Source organism: Panthera tigris, chromosome D4 (assembly GCF_018350195.1).
Source record: "Panthera tigris isolate Pti1 chromosome D4, P.tigris_Pti1_mat1.1, whole genome shotgun sequence".
In the NCBI taxonomy this organism is placed as follows: Eukaryota; Metazoa; Chordata; class Mammalia; order Carnivora; family Felidae; genus Panthera; species Panthera tigris.
The window spans coordinates 6,933,805-6,956,140 of NC_056672.1; the positions used below are offsets into that span (position 1 = coordinate 6,933,805).

Consider the following 22,336-nt stretch of genomic DNA (forward strand, 5'->3'; position numbering starts at 1 on the left):
AAACACAGTTTTCTCAAGCTATTCTAAGAATGGGGTGTGTTTTTAATAGAGGGCCTCGTCCAATGGTTTGTTGAGAAACAGTCGTTTATTAGAGCTGATAACACCATCCCTCTGTATAGGAGTAGACTTTGGGCAAGAACCAAGTCATGGGGGGGTCCTGCTCAAGTACCCTTAATCTTCCAAGCAAATCTCTAAGTGATGTGTTGGGTGTTTTTATCTAATGTTGCCTCAGGAAGGAAACTACTCTGAATTAGTCTGGCCACAGACTAATGTTTGCAATGACAAACATTTCTGTGAGACACTGCCCTCCCTCAGTAGGGCCTAGGGGGTTGGTTGTCCATTTGTTTGCTATCACAGACTGCTAGCAAGGGCACCAGCAGAACCCTGTCGTGACTCAGGTTCCGGGCAGGACCTCCCCGAATACAACATTTGTAGTCTATAGTCCCATTTCTGAGGGCAGGAATGGTCCTTCAGTGAAACCAGGTCGCCATCATATTGAGATAAGACCACCTCCCAGTATAGTAATTTCTGGCCAAATCACACCTTCTCCATCTCAGCCATAAAATATGGACGAACTATTTGTAACTTATGGCACTGCATTTCAGCCTTATCATCTCCACTGATTCACATGAAGAATCAGATTACTTTTCCTCAAGCCCGGCTTTTTCATTCTCGAGCATAAACAGTTTTGAAAACAATAATCCGTTTACAATCTGTCTCCACCTTCCCATGCCCCACCTGAGTGAGATAAAAGATAAAGGAAGAACAAGGCGGGGGAAGAAAGAATGACGGAAGTATTTATTGAGACTGAAATGGAACATTGGTTTCTTTTTATGAGTTAACAGCACAGTGTGTTAAGAGGCTGGTTACAAACTCACTCCAAAATTAGGATGACCTACAGTTCACGAACAGCTCTGCCAACTTGAGTGCCTCCAGTCGGAGACAAACGGCCAAGGGGGTAGGACCTCTCGGGCCTGAGATAAATTATGAATACAGTTGCGTTGATAGTTAAGATTTACCTCCAGTGAACACCCCCAGTATTTGCAATTTAAAACGCACATGGAATCAGTCGCTGGTCCATATTTGCGGTGTTTACATGACAATCCAGTATCATTCTCTTGTAGATTTCAGGGACAGGTGGTCAACACTGAGCATTTATTTACTTTTCCTGTACCTTTGGGACAGTTTCTGGTTTCTTCGATAGAAAAGCGCAGGCTTAAACTGGCTACTCAATACTGCAGAAACAGGATTATTCTGGATCTCATTGTAAATACAAGTTTTTCTGTTCAGCGTTATTTACAAGATGAGTGCTGAAGCACAGACTTTTTAATAAGCTATCTTCATAAATTAGAAGAATGACAGGACATGGATTTTAATTAAGCAGGGCCGAGGTGACTAGATTACGTTAGGACAATCGTCCCTTCAGGAGGAGACAAGTTTGATACAATGGAAGAATTTCCCTGAACCACGGATACCAACATCTCGTGTTGTGGGGATCAACTCATGGGCTTACTCTGCAAGAATCCAGGGTAAGGACAGTGCTTTTCCGACCAGGGTGACTTGTTCCACCAAAACCAAATTAAAGTACAATTTAGCTGGTAGTTTGCCACTGTTGTTTGGGCCCTGATGGGTATGAAATGGCAAAGAACCGTCTTTTTTTGAGTGGGTGTAACTGACCTTGGAAGAATGAAGCCTTCCAGTTGGATAAAAACACATCCAGCCTTATGTGAGTGACACATCTTCATTCTACCTTATATAGAGCCGATATGGATTCCTTCCCAGCAGTAGAGTCTAGAAGTTGTAGATGAACGGCCACCTTACCGTATCACCATAATACATGTCTGCTATGAGGCTGGTACACAGACGTGGAACGGACAATACAATTTTTCATTCTCGTGCTCCTGAGAGAGGAGTTGGGATAAGCCCCAAAGCAGATCTGGATTGAAATCGTAGTTATTATTCAAGTACAAGGAGAGCTCTTTATTTCCCATTGACAGTTCAATTCTGATCTCTGTCTGGCAACTTATATGAAAATAATAAATATATACATATCTATATATATATATATCTAGCTCTATACTGAACACTGGGTTACTAGTTACCAGTGTTCCAATACAGTACATTGAAAAAAGAACCCTTCTCCCTTCCTGCAACACCCCTCACCCGTCTTGAAGCTGTTATTGCAGAACTGTGCTGGTCTGTTTTCCTTCAAAATGGTTTCTTTGACATTGGCTGGAGATGAGTTAAAAATGGACAATTTGGCACATTAAATGGGGGGGGTAGCGGTGGTAGTATTTATATGCATTATAATCTATAAAAATGTGAGAAGTCAAAGGAAATCCATGCCAATAGAAAGCTTGAGTAAAAATTTGTAATTAAGGAGTCTTTTTAAAAAAAAACCCAAACACTGGACTGCGTATGAGAAAGCAAGTTTTCTTCCACACCCATTACCTAATCCAATAGTTACTACTCTACCTACTTCCAAACTTTCTCATAGAATTTTTACATTGCAGACAATACAGCTTTCCTTTTAATCTGTTTTCTTTCATGGTACCCCACCTGGAGAGCAAAAGCGGTGAATCCAAATATAGAAAATAATCTGGAGGTCTATATATCAAATCAAATGTACAACTGGCCATCAGTGTGTTTCTTCTTGAATTTGCTAAGAGAGGACTCTCAGGGAGCTGTCCTTCATCGTTCCCGGTCCTGTGAAGCCAGGGGTTCTAGAACTGTGAGGTCTGGGTGAATGAGATGCTGTCGGACTTGTCTACCGCAAAGCCTCCGTTGACGTAGGACTTCTTGGTGTCTGAGTTTTCGTTATCCAGTATTGTGGATTCCAAGGCAAAGGGGTTCACGATGTTGACTTCAGATGAAACATCCATTTGCTCCAGTTCCTTCTTGGAGAGCTTCTCCACAATGCCCGTCCCGAACGCATCACCGAGGACGTTCACCATGGTCCTGAACCGATCCCTGGGGAAGAGAGAGGGCGAGTCAGACAGGAGGCCCAGATTTCATTTCATTTGCCACCGGAGACAGAAAAGGATCTGGAGCGTTCAGGTACGAATTCAGCAGATGCAGAGAGTGCCATCCTCGTGGCTGGATGGGAGGCTTCTCTCCTCACAGGTCTAGGGCAGAAGGCGGCTCATGAAAGTACAGAAGGAGTAACCAGGTTCCCTGGGCGTGTGCTCCCAATAAGTCACAACGGACCCTCGTAAGCCCAGCACCAGTTTCCCCAAATTCCCTCCTCTCCTCCCCAAGAAGCGTGAAGAGAGTCTTTACAAATATTTTGGGGGAGCCGAGGGAGGCTCAGAATTGAGTCAGCCTCTCAGTCCTAACCTCCGTCTTGGGGCATTTCCCGGATCTGTCTCAGCTGAGGTGAGAGGACCCCGTGGGTGGTGTTTCTGCCAAAGGGGGTGTGTGTGTGTGTGTGTGTGCCTCCAAGTGTTCCAGTGCGTTTGTGTGTCCCTGGTGTAGTCGTTTTTCTGCGCCACCGGGTCCCTCTAGAAGCAAGCTGGCAGGGACATAGGGTCAGAAAATAGAGGTCAGCCGAGGAGCGGCTTTCTCCTTATGACACCCCCAGCTGGCCGTAACCCTGAGCTTGGAGAGGACCCTGTGGCAGGAAGGCGCCCTGGTGACAGAACACCGGAGCACTGCTGGTGGGAACTGTGCATGTGAATACTTCTGTGAGAACTACACCTGCGGGACAGACCTCCGCATCTGGGTGCCCTCCTGCGATTCAGAACAAGGCCATGGAATGAACCAGACCCTGGTATGAACCAACTAGAGTCTTTTTATCCCATGGATCAGACTGGACCTTTGGCTTCTCTGGGTGTCTTGGAAGTGAAGGTCACTAGTTCCAGAAGAATCGGGCAAAGGAGAGAACTACAAACCCACCATGGTCACTAGAAGGAAAACGAGAAGTACTTGCCTCAGGGGTGGCGTATCTTGGCAAGAAAGGGGCCACCTCCGCTGGGGCTGGGGGACACAGCCAGCTGCTGAGGGGGGCCTCCATGGCACACCTTCCCCGGGGCAGGAGCCTGGGCCTTCCGGGGCGTGACTGCCTTCACCATCTCAGCTGCTGTTTGCAAACCACACAGTGCCGGACTCCCCGGTAACCCTGGGCTGGTTCCGAGTAAAGGCTCAATATTCAGCTACACTCGCCCCTGAGGGCCAGGGGACAGAGCGAGACCAATGCACAAAGCGGGTACCAAGATAAAGCTGGGGACCAGGCTCGTTCCAACCTGAACCGTGGGGAGGTCACACAAGGCACAACCTTGCCCAGAATTTCTGCTGTGTTCGTCAGCCCTCTGTGCGTGTGTCCATGCATGCACGTGTGCGAGAGAGTTACAATGCAAATGTTCCAAATCATTCTAATAAGAAAACCTGCCATTTATTGGGCAAATGCTGCCCACCAGACACTGTTCTAGACACGCTGGTCACATGAGCCCACTCAGACCCTGCACAACCTAATGAAATGCACAGAATCTGTCCCATCTCACGGATAACACAACTGGGCCTCTGAGAAGCTAAGGGACACCTCGAGGTCAAAAAGCTGTTGAGACACTGAACAGCAATTCAAACTCAAGCTGGTCTTTCCCCCACAGCTCCTACCATGGCCCCTGATGATGTTGACGATCTCGGGAAGACGGGTTGACTTCAAACCAGGTGCTTCTACACCTATGACGCTGACCCCGGGCCGGGATAGGCGAGGGTGGCCTATGGGGTTTGGAATGCTTGTGACTCTGTCTTCACCTTATCATTCTATGTGGATCTCCTCCCACCCCCGACACCCATCCTCCAGGTAAAACAAGCTAATGGAGATCACTGGCCTTTTAAAATCACTGCCACAAGTTATGAGGAGTTAATTTTTAAGCACGTTTTTTCAGATGGCCTGGACAGAGGGAAATTGAAGCAGCAACGGATGGCTCATGAGGCAGTGGCAATCTGAGGACAGAATGATGACAGACTGCAGGTTCTGCAGGGCGGGGAAGCCCGCCTCCCCAGCCGGCAGAGGCAGCGCGTTTATTCCAACTCACAGGAGCCAGTCGACAGCAATGATGAGGGTGACGTCCTCGGCGGGCAGGCCCACGGCACTCAGCACGATCACCATGGTCACCAGGCCGGCCTGCGGCACCCCCGCGGCTCCGATGCTGGCGGCCGTGGCCGTGACACTGCAGCCAAAACACACGAGCCGAAAAGGAGTTAGACACCTGTGTCTCCCTTCAGGGCCCCTGGCCTGGAACCTTTAGTCCCGGTGGCTGTTACGGCCGTGTTCCCCCCACATTGGCCGGTCAGGATCTGTTCTCTGCTGAGCATCAGCTCTGCCTCGTTAGGGAGCGGTGGGGGACCTTCGAGAAGTCCATTTCCTTCCGCGGGGAGACATGGCAAATCTCTCTAACGGAAGGAAAAGGAGATGAGCTGCCTGAGCGCACTCAGAAAATGAGCAAGAGGGCTATTCAAGAGGAAGGCGAGAGTTTTACCACCTGGGGTGTTTGTGGAAGGCATCAGCTACCTATCCGTGCGTCCATCCCCTTCCATAAGCGCCAATTACCTCGCTGCCTGCCTTCTTTCTCCCTTCGTCCATCTGTTCACCCAGCCAGTCATCAACTGGCATCTCATATGTGCCAGGAATTTACGTTGCCTTGGAGGATGGTCAAAGGGAGGGTGGTCCGGGTGGATGGCAAGGGTATTTCCAGGGAAGACAAAGGAATGAGGCTGTGGTCAAGCACGTTTTATGCACTTTCTTGACATCACGAGACTCTTGGCTTCTGGGAGCTGCCTGATAGGGCACTGAACTGAGAACCAACCATGCTTCCTGTGCAAGATACAAGCGTTTATTCCTGACTGCTCCTTTGGCCAGTGGATGCACTTGCTGCAAAAGGAAGAAGGGTCTGGAACAAGGGAGGCAGCCAAGTGAACTTCCTTGTGACATATTTAAAAAGACCCCTCTTATGGGGAGCCTGGATGGCTCAGTTGGTTGAGTGTCTGACTTGGTTTCAGTTCAGGTCATGATCCCAGGGTCATGGGATCAAGCCCTGTGTCAGGCTCTATGCGGAGCATGGAGCCTGCTTAAGATTCTCTCCCTCTCCCCCACTCTGCCCCTCTTCCCTGCTCATGTGCTCGCTCTCTAAAATTAAAAAAAAAACAAACAAATTCTAAAAAGATCCCACTTGGGCAGGTAAAATGTGGTGCTAGGGATTCCTCTCTTTGGAATGTGCCGTTTTTTGTCAACAGTATCATCCTTATTTAAGTCTGGTCATTTTGGAGGAAACCATGTCCTGAAAAGTCCCTGAATTTGAATGAGCTTGACGGGACACCGACTGTACTTTCTGGACACATGTTCTCATCTTAGTCCAAGGAAGCCACTGGGTTGAAAGTGGGAAGATGTAGAAACAGTCCATTTAAACTAGAAGAATCCCTGGGGTGCCTGGGTGGCTCAGTCGGTTGAGCGTCCGACTTCAGCTCAGGTCATGATCTCGCAGTTCATGAGTTCGAGCCCCGCGTCAGGCTCCATGCTGACCGCTCAGAGCCTGGAGCCTGCTTTGGATTCTGGATCTCCCTCTCTCTGCCCCTCCCCTGTTCACGCTCTCTCTCTCAAAAAACAAAAAAAAAAAACAAAAAAAAAACATAAAAAAAAAAACCAGTTCGGGTCACCTGGGTGGCTCAGTCGGTTGAGTGTCCGACTTCAGCTCAGGTCATGATCTTGCGGTTCGTGAGTTCGAGCCCCGCGTCAGGCTCTGTGCTGACAGCTCAGTTCGAGGGTAAGGTCAAACACAGGCCAGCATTCTTTGACAAGTGTGTTTTCCTCCAGGGGCTGTGGCCACCAATTTACAGTAAATTAGAGATTTCTGGGGCTGTCCCAATTCCTCTAAAAGTTTCAGGCCTTACATAATCCTTTAGATCTTTTCTGACTTAAGTACTCTTTGGAAAACCCAAGTTTATGTCAATGCTGGTTGAAAATATTTAAACTGAATATATCGGTGGGCTCAAAACCCGCCTGGTCAAAGAAAACTCTGCCCTTGAGCCTTGACCTTGCTTCCTAAACTTTGGCCATTTGACTTGGCTTTGGTCTGAGACTGGGAATTATAAATCTTCAGATGGGGTAAAAAATATAAAAACGTATTCATTCGGCTTGAATATATTGTACTTTGACTTTAAAGGGGTTTTCACAGAAGAACACACAATAACCATCAGCAGAAAGTACTTCCTAGCATTGATCTAGTTTTTGGACCGGCACTTAGGTTTCCAGACAGGTGGGGTCTGGGGTGTGAACTGAAGCCAGCACGCGTTTTAGCGTCAAGAAGACCTGGCTCTGGGGGGCCTGGTGGCTCAGTCGGTTGAGCGTCTGACTTCAGCTCAGGTCATGATCTCCCGGTTCATGGGTTTGAGCTCTGCGCTGGGCTCTGTGCTGACAGCCCAGAGCCTGCTTCGGATTCTCCCTCTCTCTCTGCCCCTCTCCCACACCCCTCAAAAATAAACAAACATTAAAAAACAACAAGACCTGCCTCGGCTGTTTTCACTCACAGTGTGTCCTTAGGCAAGTTCCCTCCGGATCTCAGTTCTTCCCCGGAGGATGGGGAGACTGTCTCCCTTGCAGGGCTCCAAGAAGATTAAATGAGGTAATATAGGAAGGGCATCCAGTATGAGCACCAGGATGCAGCAGATGCTTAAAAACCGATGGCATCTCTGGGGCCCCTGGGTGGCTCGGTTGTGTGTCAGACTCTTTTGATTTCCGCTCAGGTCATGAACCCAGGTTTGTGGGACTGGGATCGAGCTGAGTGTGGAGCCTGCCTGGAGCCCTCTCTCTCTGCACGACCCCCCCCCCCCCCCCCCCCCCGCTCACACACACTCTAAGATAAAAAAAACCCAATGCCATTTCTGCTATTTAGCTGCCATCAGTATTCCTACTACTGCTAACACAAAACAATCACTATTATTGCCCCTACGGCTCCTTTTCCCCTCTAAGCTCTTTGAAGGCCCCAAATCCAGTAATTCTCTTCTGTTACAAGAATATTTGCCCCATCTTCAATCAGGTATAACCTTTGATTAGTGACTATTATGATAAAACCACAAAAGGGTTTGTCTTGGGTGGATGGTGCGTATGTTTCCTCGATGTCCAGCCCAAAAGCACCACAGAAAAGAGATGAACTATGGGATCTCTTTAACCGTCAGCCACATGAGCCACAACTGTAACTTGTCAAGGGAAAAATCATGTTTCTTATTTCATTCTGTCCCAGGCAGAGCCAGAGAGGATTTTAAATTTTAGGTCAATGATTACTCTGGGCTTCACAGTTGTGGTTGTTGGCTATGGGCCGGTGGTTACTTATTGGCAATTCTGCCTGAAGAATACAAGGGACGCATGGCTGGCTCAGTCAGTGGAGCATGTGACTCTTGATCTGGGGGGTCGTGAGTTCAAGCCCCATGTTGGATATGGAGATTATTTACAAATGAAATCTCAAAAAAACCCACACATAACACTAGAGCAGGGCAAGAGGTTTTGATGTGAATTATTTAGCCTCTAGACCCTAAGTTTACTTCTCTAGCAGTCAGTTTAAAAAAAAAAAAAACAAGGTTAGAAATATCTAGGAAATGTTAAGACTGAGGGGGTGTGTGGACTTCATCACAAAGTGGCAAATGCCCAAAAGAACGGGCGCCTCTTGCGACCACTGCTTGGAAACCAGTCCAGTGCAGACTGGGTGCCACAGGCCAGGACGAGGGAGTTGGAAAGTCTGCTGGGAATGGCCAGAGTCACAACCACTGGACCACAGGTGGCTGTGGAGCTTTCTCAGACGTGACTCAAGGTTTCAATTTTAACACACTCATTGCTGTTCCAACCACAGGACTTCACTCTAGCTCTTTGGGCTCAAGCTTCTTAAGCCTCGGACACTTTTTACAGGCCAGGCAGCATCGGTATTGCCTCCCAGCTGATGTGCCAAATGGTCCACTTTGTACCGGTCTTCAGTTAACGTCGAGCAAATGGCAATAAATACTTTATGATTTAGGGCTGGGGAAAATTTAAAAATATACTGTATTGGGGCGCCTGGGTGGCTCAGTCGGTTAAGCGTCCACTTCGGCTCAGGTCATGATCTCGCGGTTCGTGGGTTTGGGCCCCGCATCAGGCTCTGTGCTGACAGTTCAGAGCCTGGAGCCTGCTTTGGATTCTGTGTCTCTCTCTGTCTCTGCCCTTCCCCTGCTCACACTCTGTCTCTCTCAAAAATAAACATTAAAAAAAATTAGAAAAAAAATACCGTATAAGAACATTCTCGGAACTTATTTTATGCCCGGAGTTTATGCCTGTGCCAAGTGCTGGGGTTGCAGCAGTGAGTTAACTCGGCAAGGTCAGAGTCCACCTCGCGTAGGGACCCGGTTTAGTTGGAAACTCCCACTGTACACTTCATAAAAGTCTCCAGATTAACTTTCAACCCAATCCATCCCTTCCAAGCAGCGCAGTCCAGCAAAATTTTCCATAATGGCGGAACTTATTTCTGTACTGATGGAACCTTCTGTGTCCGTTCCGTCCAACCTGTGTGTGTGTGGCTAGCGGCTACCATCTTGAACGGTGCTGTTTCAGAGAACCAACTATGGAAAAATTCACGAGTGGCATTTGCAGTATCTACTTGAGCAGACAATATCAGTCTTCACCTGAGTAGAATTCTCTGCTTGGAAATCTGTCCTCTCTAGGTTTCAGGGCAAGATTTGTGGCTCTCCTACTTTTATTCTTTTTTAAAATTTTTTCTTTTTTTTTTTTAAATGTTCATTTATCTCCGAGGGAGGGAGAAGGGGAGGGAGAGACAGAGTGTGAGCAGGGGAGGGGCAGAGATAGAGGGAGACACAGAATCCAAAGCAGGCTCCAGGCTCTGAGCTGTCAGCACAGAGCCCGATGCGGGGCTTGAACTCATGAACTGCGAGACATGACCTGAGCAGAAGTCAGAAGTCTAACCAACTGAGCCACCCAGGTGCCCCTCTTCTCCTCCCTTTCTGTTCCTTCTTGGTCTCCCTCTTGGTTCTCCCCTCTCTGCCTGCCTCTAATATGAGGATTTTCTAGGGCTCAGTCCTTAGTCCTTCTCTTTTCTGCACAAACCTTCCCTATGTAATGCCCTCCTAACCGTCTCAACATCTCCTGAGGGCTCACTACATATACACCATTCTAAGCATTTTGTATGCACTGACTTAATTACCACCACTTGCATAAAATGTAGGTACTCTTATTATCCTCATTTTATAGGTGAGGAAATAGAAGCTTAGAGAATTCAAGAAACTTGGCCAAGGTCACAGCTAATCATGGTGAAGCTGAGACTCGAACACGGATGACTGACTCACTCGTGACCCATGTGCTTGGTGACCACCCTCCAGCTGATGAGTCCGACTTCCTTATCTGAAGTCAAGACCACATTTCTCACTGCAGAGTTCTACCTGGATGTCTTAAAGGCATTTCAAATTCAACGTGACAAATAGCGTAAGCTCTTTGTCTTCCCACCGACACTTCTCTTCCACTAGTGCCTGTTCTGGTGAGCGCCATTCATCAGTCCAGAAGCATCCACCAACCCTGGAGGTCATCCTAACCTTCCCCCGTCCCTCACCCTGAATCCACTGATGCCCCTTGAATTTGGAAGCCCTTCTCCATCCTCAGGGCCAGTGCCTGGATGGAGGCCTTTTAATTCCTTACTTGGACTCCTAGCTAGTCCTCCAGCTAACTCCTGTCCATCCACCCAGTCTACCCGCCGTATCACAAAGTTAGCTTTTAAAAATGCAAATCTGCCCATATTATGAAAGACTGAGCCCCTCCACGAGCGCCTCTCACAAAGCCTTTCATGAGATGATCCCTGTCCACTCGTTTCTCTGTGTTCTCCACATTGTTCTCTTTATGTAGCCACATCCAATAGTCTGAACTCTGTAACTAGGCCATGGTTACATCACAAACCCCTGCCCATGCTAGTCCTTTTATCCCAAGTGCTCTTAGGTTCCTTCTCCTACTAAATTCTTACTCCTCTTCTAAGACTTAGCTAAGCTTTTTCCTCTTCCAGGAAGCCTCTCCTCACCTTCCCTTCCTTCTTTGGTGCCTTCTGTGTCCCCTCAGACCTCCACTAGAGCCCTTATCACACCACTCAGCATTTATTTAGATATCTATCTCCCTTACCTACTGGGGACCCCCTGAAAGCAGGGCCTGGCCCTTATTCAATCTTGAATCCTTGGCACCTACTGTGTGCCTAGCACCTAGTGGGTGCACTGAACTGAGAACAGTGATACCTTTGGGTATTCAGACCCTGAAGCAGAAACCTTCCACACCACGATTCCACTTCTGGTAATGTGTTTAATCTTGGGAAGGGACTTTAGACCAAGAAAATCAATCCACCAGTGGACCATTCGTGAGCTCCCTTCAGATGACTTTCACCTGCCACAATTCCAGTAACAGACATGAAAGTAAGTGTGGCCTCGCGCCCTACCTGATAGTGATGATCTGCCCGATGCCCAAGTCCAGGTCATTCAACTGTGCGATAAACACAGCCGCCACTGCTTCGTAGAGCGCAGTCCCATCCATGTTGATGGTAGCCCCGACGGGCAGCACAAACCTAGTGATCCTCTTGTCCACCTGGTTCTTTTCTTCGGCACAGCGGAAAGTGACAGGCAGTGTGGCCGAACTGTGTGATAAAAAGAGAAAGGGGTCGGGGTGTCTGGGTGGCTCAGTCGGTTGAGCGTCCGACTTCGGCTCAGGTCACGATCTCACGGTCTCACGGTTTGTGAGTTTGAGTCCCGTGTCGGGCTCTGTGCTGACAGCTCAGAGCCTGGAGCCTGCTTTGAATTCTGTGTCTGCCTCTCTCTCTGCTCCTGCCCTGCTCACACTCTCTCTCTCTCAAAAATAAACATTAAAAAAAATTAAAAAAAGAGAGAAAGGAACGTATGGTCTAGGAATGCTGGTGCTCAATCCCTGCCTGAAGAGACGCTTCTATTCCCGAAACTAAACCAAGAGCCCAAAGCATGCTGGCACTCTGGGAGGTCCAGGAGTGGGAACGTGCTGTGTCCGCCATTCTCTGAGTTACACCATAAACCCCTTCTGGGCTGCAGGCCATGCCATGAGGGCAGGGAATATGCAGTAGGGTGAAGCAATATGCTCCAGGATGCACAGGGGGAGAAGACAGAGGTCCTTCCTGGAGTTAAAGCTAGCTACAGAAGGACAAGCTGTGGCCGGTGCTTGGTCAGCTTCACAAGTGGCCCGTACAGCTCTCAGCCGCAGCCAGTAAGAGCTGATTAGTCTCTGCAGCCCAGAGACTTCCTCCAGACACTCCTCGTACATTTACCTGGAAGAGATCATGAGAGCCGTCAGAAGAGCCTGGGCCATTCCCATGGCGAACCGGAAAGGGTTCTTCCGAACGACTATGAAATAGATCAGTGGGAGAATGACGATGGAGTGGATTGCCAGCCTGGAAACAAGTCAAAGAAGCAGGTTCTTAGATGACACCACCTCCTCATATTAATCCTTTTTCTCAAACAGCTTTTTTACTCATGATATATCATTTGATTTGCATTATGACCCAAAAGAAAATGAGAGGTAGGGCAGGTCTCCATTCCGGCAGTGAGGGTGAGGACATTCACTTAGTAAACGAAGTATCTTGTCAAAGTCGGCGGTGAAGCCAGTAGCTGCATCCACATTTCAGAGCTCACACAACACTTACATCACGTCGCCAAGCTTTGTGCACGCTATTTCTGCCAACAGGTGCTAAAATGCTTTCACCTGCTGCTGCTGAATTCTTATCCCTCCTCTAAGACTCAGCAAAAGGTCCCCCTCCTCCAGGAAGCCTTCCTTTACCTTCCCAGGTTGGGCAGACCCTTTCCTCTGTTGTAGGTTTGTGGCTCTGCACAAACCTCTACCATAGGCCCTTATCATAGCCCTCAGCCCGTCTATTCCCTGGACCACTGCTGTCCTGCTGGATGGTGCCCACCATCTAGTAGGCCAGGCAGGCTGTGGTAAGGAGGAAGTCCCTGCTCTCCTCCAGTCATACTGGTGGAGTCTCCTTCCACCTACTTCAGGACTGACCCTCTTTTCTTTGTTATTCTTGCCTTCCAAAACTATTCCCTATTTCACACTGAGATATATAGGTTACACAAAACAGGGGGCTTAAAAAATGAGACCAATCCAGCAGATGCCATATAGTGTCCACGTAAAGGGTTTATAGATCAGTTATTCAAAGCTGAAACAATAAGAAATGATCATTGTTAATACAGATCCTGAAGGTCCATCTTGAGGGTCTTCACATAGAGCTTGTGGCTAAGAACTATGAGAAGCTGAGTTTTCTGTTAAAAACCAAGGTAGGGCAAGAGAACAGAAACCAGAACTGTGTTAGAAAATGGCTCAGTATAATAAAACTCGGCCAAATGACTGCCTGGGCCCAGGCCCTGTCCTCGAGAAGGGTAGATGGCACTGCTGCCTTACCACTGGGGCCCTGAGATTTGACAATGGCCCTCACACTGGAGGAACCCAGGCTTCTTCTTGCTGGCTGGCAGGGCGGTGCTTTTGGTAAAGACAGATAAGCTCCCCGGTGCACCTGCCTTCCAGCGGGTGAGCTCATTGCTCAAGTTGGGCGTCTGGGGGCTACTGACCTGTGCGAGTCAAACTGATGATACTTATTCATTCCCTTGGTCCGTGTTTCTTAACACCTGTGACGAATCCTGTTCCTGCTAGATATCCGGGGCCAGCATTCCTAACTTATCTACCATACCTGCCCTTAAGGAGCCAATGACTGGGCTGCAATAAATATGCAAACGACCTGTCCCCTGCTGCCTTCCAGCTTTTACACAGTACCTCCCAGCTGGAAGAGTTTCCCAGCATGCTCCCTGACACTTGGATGATGCATGGTGTGGCAGTGGTGCCCGGCCCCACCTGCAGGGCTGGGACCAACCAGCCATCCCTTCCAACTGGCTCAAGTCTCCTTCCACCTAGGCCCTGCCTAATGTCTTTCTTGGGGTTGGGGTGCCTGTGGGCCATTCCTACTAGTTTGGTGAGTTTCCATCCTTGAAGAAGTGAACGCCAAGAGAGGCTACCAGTGGGTCTTGCTCATCTTAAAAAATGATTTTAACACAACTAATAAAGGCAGCAACAAACCATGGTCCAGGCTGTTCTGCCGAGACCTGGCAAGTAGCACAGTGGGATCCTCCTCCAGTACAGCTGTTAAAGGGCAGCCCTCCTCCCCCTGCTCTCTTATCTCTCAACCATCTTTCCCTGCACAGGGGAGAAGCTGATTTTAACCAAAAGGCAGCTTCTCGGCACCAGTCCGTTGGCCCAAAAGAAGTTGGCTGCTTCCTCCCAGGAGTTGGACGTACCCACTCAGGACGGTGGCCATGTAAAGGCCCAGCTTGCGGAATATTTCCCAGTCTTCAACCTCTATGATCTTCCCGGCAATCAGGAACAAAATGCCAAGTGGCATGTAACTAGAAAGCAAGCATAGCAAAGACACTTCTGTCATCTGGTGTCTTTTCAAGGTGGGATCGTTGGGGAGGAAACGGGCCAGGGCACGCACCTTGGCCTGGCACGTGTGCTCAGCTGGGAAGCACACCTGCTACACAATAAAGCCAAGGTTTTGGCCTCAGGCCCTGGTGGACCCCTGGCGCCAGGTTTCAGCACCCGCACATGTGTCTTAAATCCTACCCACCTCAGCCACCCTAGATGAGCAGACTCGGCAAGAACGTGTGGTTAAATGAGTGCATAGCCCATGCCTCACTCCCGGTACACATACGTCCTGCTAACAGTCACAACGGCAGATCTCGTTTTTGCCTGATCCCCCAGATATGGCCCCCATGCTCTTCCTGGCCTCAGTCATCTTGTTCCCCAGGAGGTAGTGTCAGCCACAGAGCAATATGATTAGTAGAAGTGGTCAGAACAGCCCTGTTTGCGGAGCTCTCATTACGTGCCTTGCATTGGGTTAAGTATTTGACGTGCATCATTTCCCTTGATGCACTTCTCCCAAATCTAGGGGCAGATTTCTATTATCCTTTTTTGCAGATGATGAAGGTGAGGTTCAGCGGGAGTAAGTGACTGAAATCACGAAACCCTTTGAGTCACTGTCACTGTCTACACTTCAGAGTCCATAATGTTGAAACAACTCAATATAAGTGGGGCAGGGATCACCTAGAAAAGTTGGAGTTTGGCATCTCCAGGGACAGGGTGATGCCACCGGTATGCTGACCCAAATGGTAGTTTTCATCTGGATGGATTAGGGCCTGTGCTGTACCAGTTGCAAGAATTTTGAACATCACTTATGCACGGGGCCTAACAAGGAAAGCACCTTGTGTTGTGATGTGCAAAGAACCCTTTCAAATCTTTAATTAAAGAAAAAATTTAAAAATATTTATTCTTGAGAGAGAGAGAGACAGAGTGTGAGTGGGGGAGGGTCAGAGAGAGAGGGAGACACAGAATCCAAAGCAGGCTGTCAGCACAGAGCCTGATGTGGGGCTCTAACCCACAAACTATGAGATCATGACCTGAGCTGAAGCTGGACACTTAACTGAGCCATCCAGGCGCCCCTCAAATCCTTAATTTAAGAGTTATTTCTTAGAGGGACGCCTGGGTGGCTCAATTGGTTAAGCATCTGACTGTTGATTTCAGCTCAGGATCTCACGGTTTGTGAGTTCGAGCCCCATGTGGGGCCCTGTGCTGACAGCATGGAGCCTGCTTGGGATTCCGTCTCTCCCTCTCTTCCCCACCCTCACTCTCTCTCTCTCTCAAAATAAATTATTTAAAAAAAGAGTTATTTCTTAGATGAATGCTGGTTGGGTGTAAGACGATCAAGGGCTTTGGCAGAAAAGACAATAGCTAAAACCTAGATTCTTGTTAGTGAACTAACTCCTATGTAATACGCATAGTTACTGAATGCTCTAGTGTCTTGATATTCTATGTTCACCCTTCCTAGGCTTCTTTACTCCAATTTTGAGGGGGCAACTGTCAGGAGAAGCAGGATGGCATTAACAGGCATCTGCTCACCACATAATGATCTGGACGATTTTCATGGTTGCATCACTCAGAGCAGTGAAGAAATCCACCAGAATCTGTCCTTTCTCTCCCATTTTTCCAATGACAAGTCCAAAGACGAGGCAAAAGACAATCAAGCCCAGGACGTTTATGCCGTCTGAATACAGGCCTATGACTTTGTATTCCTTTGTTTTGTTCTGTGGGTCAAAACCAAGAGAATATATGGATGCGTGATTAGAATGCTGTTGGAGAGCAGAGGCCCCGAAATGGGAAGATACGACGGCCACACCTACTAAACTAGTAATCCACCAAAGGCCACCATACTTGGGGACAAAAAGAAAAAAAAACAACCCAAGTTTTTACTGCCCCCCCCATCTGCCGCTGAACTTTAAAGTGATTTTTTTTTTCTCTTTGTCTCTCAAAAAATCCAAACTTGAAGATTTCTTTTGAAGATGTCTTATTCTGGGATGTCTTATATTAAATTTTTTTTTTAATGTTTATTCATTTTTTAGAGAGAGAGAGAGAGAGAGAGACAAACAGAGCACAACCAGGGGAGGGGCAGAGAGGGAGACAGAATCTGAAGCAGGCTCCAGGCTCTGAGCTGTCAGCATGGAGCCTCATGTGGGGCTCGAACCAACTGGGATATCTTACATTTTTAGTAAGAATTGTAGATTTGAGGTGCTTTTCAGAGTTATTCTAACTACTAGTTACATTTGGAGTCTGTGTGAAAAAGAGAGGAATTAATAATGCAGGAACTGCAAAATATTTAACAGGGTGAACATTTTTAGGACATTTTACTATCTGTTGTATCATGATAGTAAAACACAGGCGCATTCTTTACCGCCTCTGATCCTGGATGACCAACAGGATTGTAGAGATATAAATATTAATCAAATACCAGCTACTATAAGCCATTTCGTTATCTTATCCTGAGTAAGAACAGCATGAGATATGCTGAGACACAACCTCATCTGAGTGGTGCAGCATGAGATTTCACTGAGAGATTTCACAGGGAGAGAACATGATCTGAGTGCCGCAAGCCAGGTTTATAATGTATTATATATGGTTGATAAGTTACTGGGGTGCCATTTTTTACTTATCATCTGATATGCTCAAACTCATATTTATCGAGCGCTAGAGTGTGCTGACTGCATTGGTGACTTAGAAGTCTTAAAATACAGCTAGACAGATAAGATTAACCGTGAGAAAAACAAACCAATGGTAGTGGGAGGGTGTGTAATTAACTGCGCGGTCAAGTTACAGGCCTCGGGCGGAGATTGACTGGGGGCACCGGCAGTTAGGGAAAGCTAAGCCTGAGCGGTAGGGGCAGCCAAGAGATGAAGGCCAACACCAGAAACATGGCATAAGCAGAGGCCAAAGTCATCCCCAGGCCGCTGCACCCTGCCTGGAGAATTCCACTCATCCTTTATGGCCCCCAAACTAATTTAAGCCTCTCTGTTGAAAGCCCTGGAGTAAGCACCCTGTCCTTCCCTATTGCAATACTCATCACTTGTCACATGAGGGCACAAGCCATGTCTGTCTTTGTACCACTGTCATCCCAATGCCCAGCAGGGCCTGGCTCACAGGGAGTGCTCAAAAAAATCTTTTTGGGGGGCGCCTGAGTGGCTCAGTCGGTTAAGTGTCCGACTTCAGCTCAGGTCATGATCTCACAGTCCGTGAGTTCGAGCCCCGCGTTGGGCTCTGTGCTGACTGCTCAGAGCCTGAAGCCTGTTTCAGATTCTGTGTCTCCCTCTCTCTCTGATCCTCCCCTGTTCATGCTCTGTCTCTGTCTCAAAAATAAATAAACGTTAAAAAAAAAAAATTAAAAAAAACAATCTTTTTGGAACCACGTGGAAAGGCAGGAATAAGGAGTAACTGAGGAGGTGGGTCTGGATGGGAAAGAGAAAAGGCCACTGGGAAGGGAGCCGGGAAACCAGGGAGGAGCCCGGCCATGGAGGGCCACAGAGCCAGTCAGAGGACTTAATGTTTCCTGCAGCAGGAAGCTGGAGCCAACCGTGGTCTCTCTGATTTGAACCAAGTCTACCAAACATTTCTTTCTTCCTTAAATCGTTCCCTTCTGGGTGGGGGCAGAGAACGCTCAGCAGAAACCTTCTCTAGGACTACAGATTTACTGCTTCGGGCCCACACAGTCTCATCTCCAAAGCTGAAAGGCCAACCGCTCTCAAAACCTAATGGATTTTATTCATAATTGGATGGCGAACTCCTGGTGGCAGAACTGAGGTGAGGCTGCTTGTGGTTATTCCTCTTTACCTGGCAGGGCATTCTGCTGCAGGCATACTGACGTCCTCTGTCCTGGAGGGTGCTTCCCAACCCCACTGAATTGAGTTGCATGACACACAGTGCCTGCGCCGCATGGCCCGTCAAGAGTGGAAAACTCCGGACCCCGAATCACATCTGGGTGGAGAGTTTTGGAGAAGCAACGTGGCCTTGTATTCCATATTTAGGTGGTCTTGCAACTCTAAAGCAAGAGGTGCCCAACTCAACTCAATGGAGTAGTGGAGGGTGTAGACGCAATGGGGCTCACCCTCTTCTCTGGGTGGTTCAGATGCTTCTCGTAATGCCTGGTGGTTATGTTTTACAAAGTGCCACCCACCAACAGTGAGTTAGCAAATACTGAATCCTTGCTCCCAGGGGAAATATAAGGTCAGGTTCCGGGGAACCAGGGTTCACAACATTTTCATCAGATAATCAGCATATAACCTTGCTGTAGGTGTGTTTCTGTTCAGAAACACATAAATATGTAATGTGTATTACTGAGTCATTAACACTGAAGTCACAACCGACACCCTCAGCCTGAATGAAGCTGATCTAACACACAGATAATTTTCCATATGAGACACTACAGCCTTCTCGCCCTCAGAACCACCGACAACACTGCAACATTATGCTTGGGGGATATTTTAAACAGTAAAATCACCATGAAAAAGCACAGAGACATGAAAAATGTGGCATAAACATGCTACTCAAAGGACACTTGTTTACAATAAGAGAGCTGAAACAAGAAGGCAGAGCTTGGGGTGCCTGGATGGCTCCGTCGGTGGAGCACGTGACTCTTGATTTCAGGGTTGTGAGTTCAAACCCCACATTGGGTGTGGAGCCTATTAAAAAAAAAAAAAAAAGGGCTTAGCCTTGTTCAGCCTCAGAGGGCCATGTGTGCATTGGGCGACTTAAACTTTTCACCGCTCTTTGTCCACAAATGACGTCAGAGCGTTGTGTTGATTCTGGGGGGGCAAACACATTTTAGCGAGAAGACGAATTCGCAAGTAATGAGGACCGACTGTATCTCCGTCTCCTGCTTGCTCCATGACTCAGCACCTGCCTGGGGGGGGGGGGGGGAAGGGGTGCGGGCAACAAGGTACCTTGGAAATGGCAGTTGTCATGATGGCTGTGACAGATGCTTGGGTCATGTTCATCCCGGGCTCACTGGGAGTATTCACTTCTTCACGCTTGGTTTTATACTGCACATTGGAGGGGAAAAAAAGACCAAAGAAACAAACAAAATAAGAGTTTTTCAAGCACCTGAGTCTAAACCATGGGAATATGTGACTCTGGCTAACTGAGTGCCACTGAAGCCTTCTGCCTCTGTCACCTCTCTCGGTTACAGATTTTGATAGTACCTCCCATGAGGCTTGGGAAGCCAAAGTGAGACCATAAAATCCAAACCCTGATTCCCATGGCCACCATTCAGTGATGTCAGAATGTTGTCTTTCATAGTAAAAGATTAACAGGGCGACAATGGGAAAGAAAGTTTGGGTTGTTGTTTTCTTAAATGTTTATTTTTGAGAGAGACAGAGCATGAGCAGGTGAGGGGCAGAGAGAGAGGGAGACACAATGTGAAGCAGGCTCCAGGCTCTGAGACATCAGCACAGAGCCCGATGCGTGGTTCGAACCCACAAACCGTGAGATCATGACCTGAGCCAAAGTGGGAAGCTTAACTGACTCAGCCACCCAGGTGCCCCGAAAGTACAGGTTTTATTTGGAGGTGCTTTGACAGACAGACTCTTACAGCGATCTTATCAATCATTTTGTTTCTATTTGTTTATTCATTTCTCATTTTTAATCTGGGAGGAACACCTCATTACTTGGGTAACTGTAGTCACCCTGACTTTAATAAACGTCAAGAAGTAGATGGTTGTTCCAGCAGCAACAGTCCCTTTAGGGCTAGTCCATGAGTGAGATTTCTGTTGAATTCCCTTCCTTCGGCTCTGTTTGGTCCTGCAAGGCTTCAGCAGAGAGGTTTAAGAAAGAGCTAGTATACCACGACACCAGGCATAAATGTCACTCCTTCGAGACACTGCCAACATCAAGAACCTTACAAATGACCACTGTGGCTGAGCCGCAAAGGCACCCTTGAAACAGAGGTGGTTCTGTGCCTCTCGGAGGTCGGCAGGGAGCAACTTCATTGCCATTTTTGTTGGTACACACAGAGGTCTCTGTTCATGTAATTTATGTAAATGAATTAGGCAGTTCGTGATAGACTCAGCTGTCTTAAGTGCACAGATAAACAAGAGAAAAGGGCTGTAAGGAAATGGGAGTGAAGAGATTGTTCAACTTTCCTAGAGGAAAAAAATCACGGCTTTGTTACATCGCCGGGGAGCCGGAGGGTCAGCAACGGGTGCGTAGTGATTAAGGAAAAGACCGAACACCGGGAACACCCACCACCCGTGTGGGTTAGATACCGCTCTCCCAACACGAGGGAGAAAGGAACAGGGAGTCGGAGGGTTGCTTTTTCAGTGCCTGCATCTGGAGACAGCCTAAGCGTCTCCACAAACATCACGTGGTTCTCAAAAACACAGGCACAAGAGCCCACATTTTTAAACACTCTTTGTTCGACAGGTTCCTGATGGCTTCATCTGAGCTCTCTTGGGGACAAGAACGTGTCACGGAAAGGGAGCAGCGGGGTCAGTAACAACAGGGACTTCTCTGGGACCTGAAGCCCAGAGGCACCTGCGATTTGCTCCACATTCATACTCGAGGGTGGGTTTCCTGCCATTTTTGATGTGCTCATTCCACTTCCTGGGTCACAGCAGGGAACGACGATTCTAATCAGTAAAGCGAAGAGTACAGCAATCTGAAGGCAAAAGTTGTCGTCCTTACCTGCTGAAAACAGGCTTGGACAAGGTTCTCCGGGAACATATTCCTGTTGGAGACATGAAAAACAGTGTCACGTTACAGCACAAGTGTTTTGTTTTTGTCACACCCAACGCATGGGTGAAGGTGAGCAGAATACAGAATCAGTACTCTGGTTCCTCTTCTGGTTTCTCCTTTGCAAAATACTTCCTTGTATTAAGATTTTTTTCCCCCGCTGAGCTTCAACCGAGTCTAGAAAGTTCTCTCACACAACCATCACTCAGCTGAGTCACTGAGTAATTGGTACGCTCGCTGTCCTCGGTGAAACAATGCATTGGCAGGTGGACACTCCCAGTCAAGAGACTCCTTTAATATTCTGTACGCTTCTGTTTTCATTGACGAGAAAGTATGCCTACCGAGAGTCCGGGGCATCTGTTCCCAAATTCTTTATGCCAAATGAGAATATCAGCATAATGACTGAATTAAAAATGATGTGAGTCAGCGAAATGGGAGTGTGAGATGGAAGGTGTGGTTTCTCATCAAAACTAAACTCAATGCTTGGAAACTCGACCGAAGCCAGTGACTAAAATTTCTGTGGTAAATTAGGTAAGGGGCGTCCACAGAAATGGAAAGAAAAACTCGCAGGATGTGGCACTCAGCATTCTTTATAGTTTCTAAGGATTTTGTTGTGTACTTCGTGAAAACTGAACCTGGAAATTGTACACCATGCCTTTACAAGCACAACAGGTGCAAGAAAAATGATACAGAATCACAGTCAACTGACACGCTCAAAGAAAAGGTTTTGGCCCTACATCAAAAACTGGCAAATAAACACATTTAAATTTTGTGTCCACAAAATATGTAATGTGTACCTGTGTCATTTTTTAATGATTCTCTGCTCTGCTATCTTAAAAGTAACTGACCAATTCCCAGCCCTGATTGCTTCTGAGAAGAGGGCTTCTCCGGTGCAATTAAAAAATGTATTTCTTGGGGCGCCTGGGTGGCTCAGTCGGTTAAGCATCCAACTTCAGCTCAGGTCATGATCTTGCGGTTCATGGGTTTGAGACCCTTGTTGGGCTCTGTGCTGACAGCTCAGAGCCTGGAGCCTGCTTTGGATTCTGTGTCTCCCTCTCTCTCTGCCCCTCCCCTGCTCACACTCTGTCGCTCTCTCTTGAAAATAAATGTTAAAAAAAAAATTAAAAAAGAAGGTATTTCTTCAAGTGTGCTTCAGAGCTGACCCCCAACGCAGCCCAGCATCTTAGTGCAATAAGTGTATTTTCTGCT

At 47.8% G+C, this 22,336-nt stretch overlaps 1 protein-coding gene across 1 annotated transcript in view; it reads right to left on the reverse strand.

The window, feature by feature from the left end:
- Positions 1 to 779: 779 nt before the first annotated feature.
- The window catches only part of SLC1A1 (solute carrier family 1 member 1), an 82,997-nt gene continuing 61,440 nt past the window's right edge, over positions 780 to 22,336 (reverse strand). Inside the window, exons 5-12 of the mRNA XM_042964685.1 lie at positions 21,080 to 21,122; positions 19,342 to 19,440; positions 15,974 to 16,158; positions 14,317 to 14,424; positions 12,297 to 12,419; positions 11,445 to 11,639; positions 5,037 to 5,171; positions 780 to 2,970 (exon numbers count right to left, since the gene is read on the reverse strand). Of these exons, the coding sequence (XP_042820619.1) occupies positions 2,724 to 2,970; positions 5,037 to 5,171; positions 11,445 to 11,639; positions 12,297 to 12,419; positions 14,317 to 14,424; positions 15,974 to 16,158; positions 19,342 to 19,440; positions 21,080 to 21,122 (1,135 nt within the window). The 3' untranslated portion in view covers positions 780 to 2,723. The remainder of the gene's footprint in view (positions 2,971 to 5,036; positions 5,172 to 11,444; positions 11,640 to 12,296; positions 12,420 to 14,316; positions 14,425 to 15,973; positions 16,159 to 19,341; positions 19,441 to 21,079; positions 21,123 to 22,336) is intronic.